Here is a 543-nt window from a genome sequence, read left to right on the forward strand (position 1 = left end):
CACACACACACACACACACACACACACACACACACACACACACACACGCTCTACCCAAGCTGCTGCAATAACCAAGAGGAAAAAAGGATGTTACCAACCTGATGTCATGTAGCCCCGTGATGCCTGGGAGATAAAGGCTGGTGGGAAGCGTTTGTGCAAACGATAGTCCTTTTCACTGCGGGACCTCATGCGGTCTGAGGCCCGGTCAGAGAAATCGGAACTAGGCCAGGCTCGCCGTAAGGTTGTACTCCGGGTCTTCTTCATTTTGGAGGCGGGCTAACCTGCTACTGTCTCAATACTGCAGGAACCTGGGGGAGCTGCAGCCTCGAGCCAGCGCGCGGCCGTCCCCTGGTTCATCAGGCTGCTGCAAGCCCAGCCTGGGTAGACTCTGCAAACATTTTCCCACCACCACCACCACCGCCACCTCCACCTCCACCTCCTCCTCCTCCACCACCACCACCACCACCACCACCTCCCCTTCCTCCTCTTCCTCCTCCTCCTCTATAAAGCACACTGCGGGTCCGTTCCTTCCCACACACCCCC

The 543-nt window shown here is 57.8% G+C and overlaps 1 protein-coding gene across 5 annotated transcripts in view; it reads right to left on the reverse strand.

Moving 5' to 3' along the window:
• Positions 1–543, reverse strand: part of STOX2 (storkhead box 2) — a 316,380-nt gene that overhangs the window by 154,725 nt on the left and 161,112 nt on the right. Inside the window, exon 1 of one of the 5 annotated variants that reach the window (XM_027837496.1) lies at positions 99–360. The exons of the other annotated variants lie outside the window; for them this stretch is intronic. Within the exon in view, the coding sequence (XP_027693297.1) occupies positions 99–264 (166 nt within the window). The 5' untranslated portion in view covers positions 265–360. Of the gene's footprint in view, positions 1–98; positions 361–543 lie in introns of those variants that run through there. 5 annotated transcript variants of the gene reach the window in all.

This window comes from Vombatus ursinus, unplaced genomic scaffold (assembly GCF_900497805.2).
Source record: "Vombatus ursinus unplaced genomic scaffold, bare-nosed wombat genome assembly UNPS02014821.1, whole genome shotgun sequence".
In the NCBI taxonomy this organism is placed as follows: Eukaryota; Metazoa; Chordata; class Mammalia; order Diprotodontia; family Vombatidae; genus Vombatus; species Vombatus ursinus.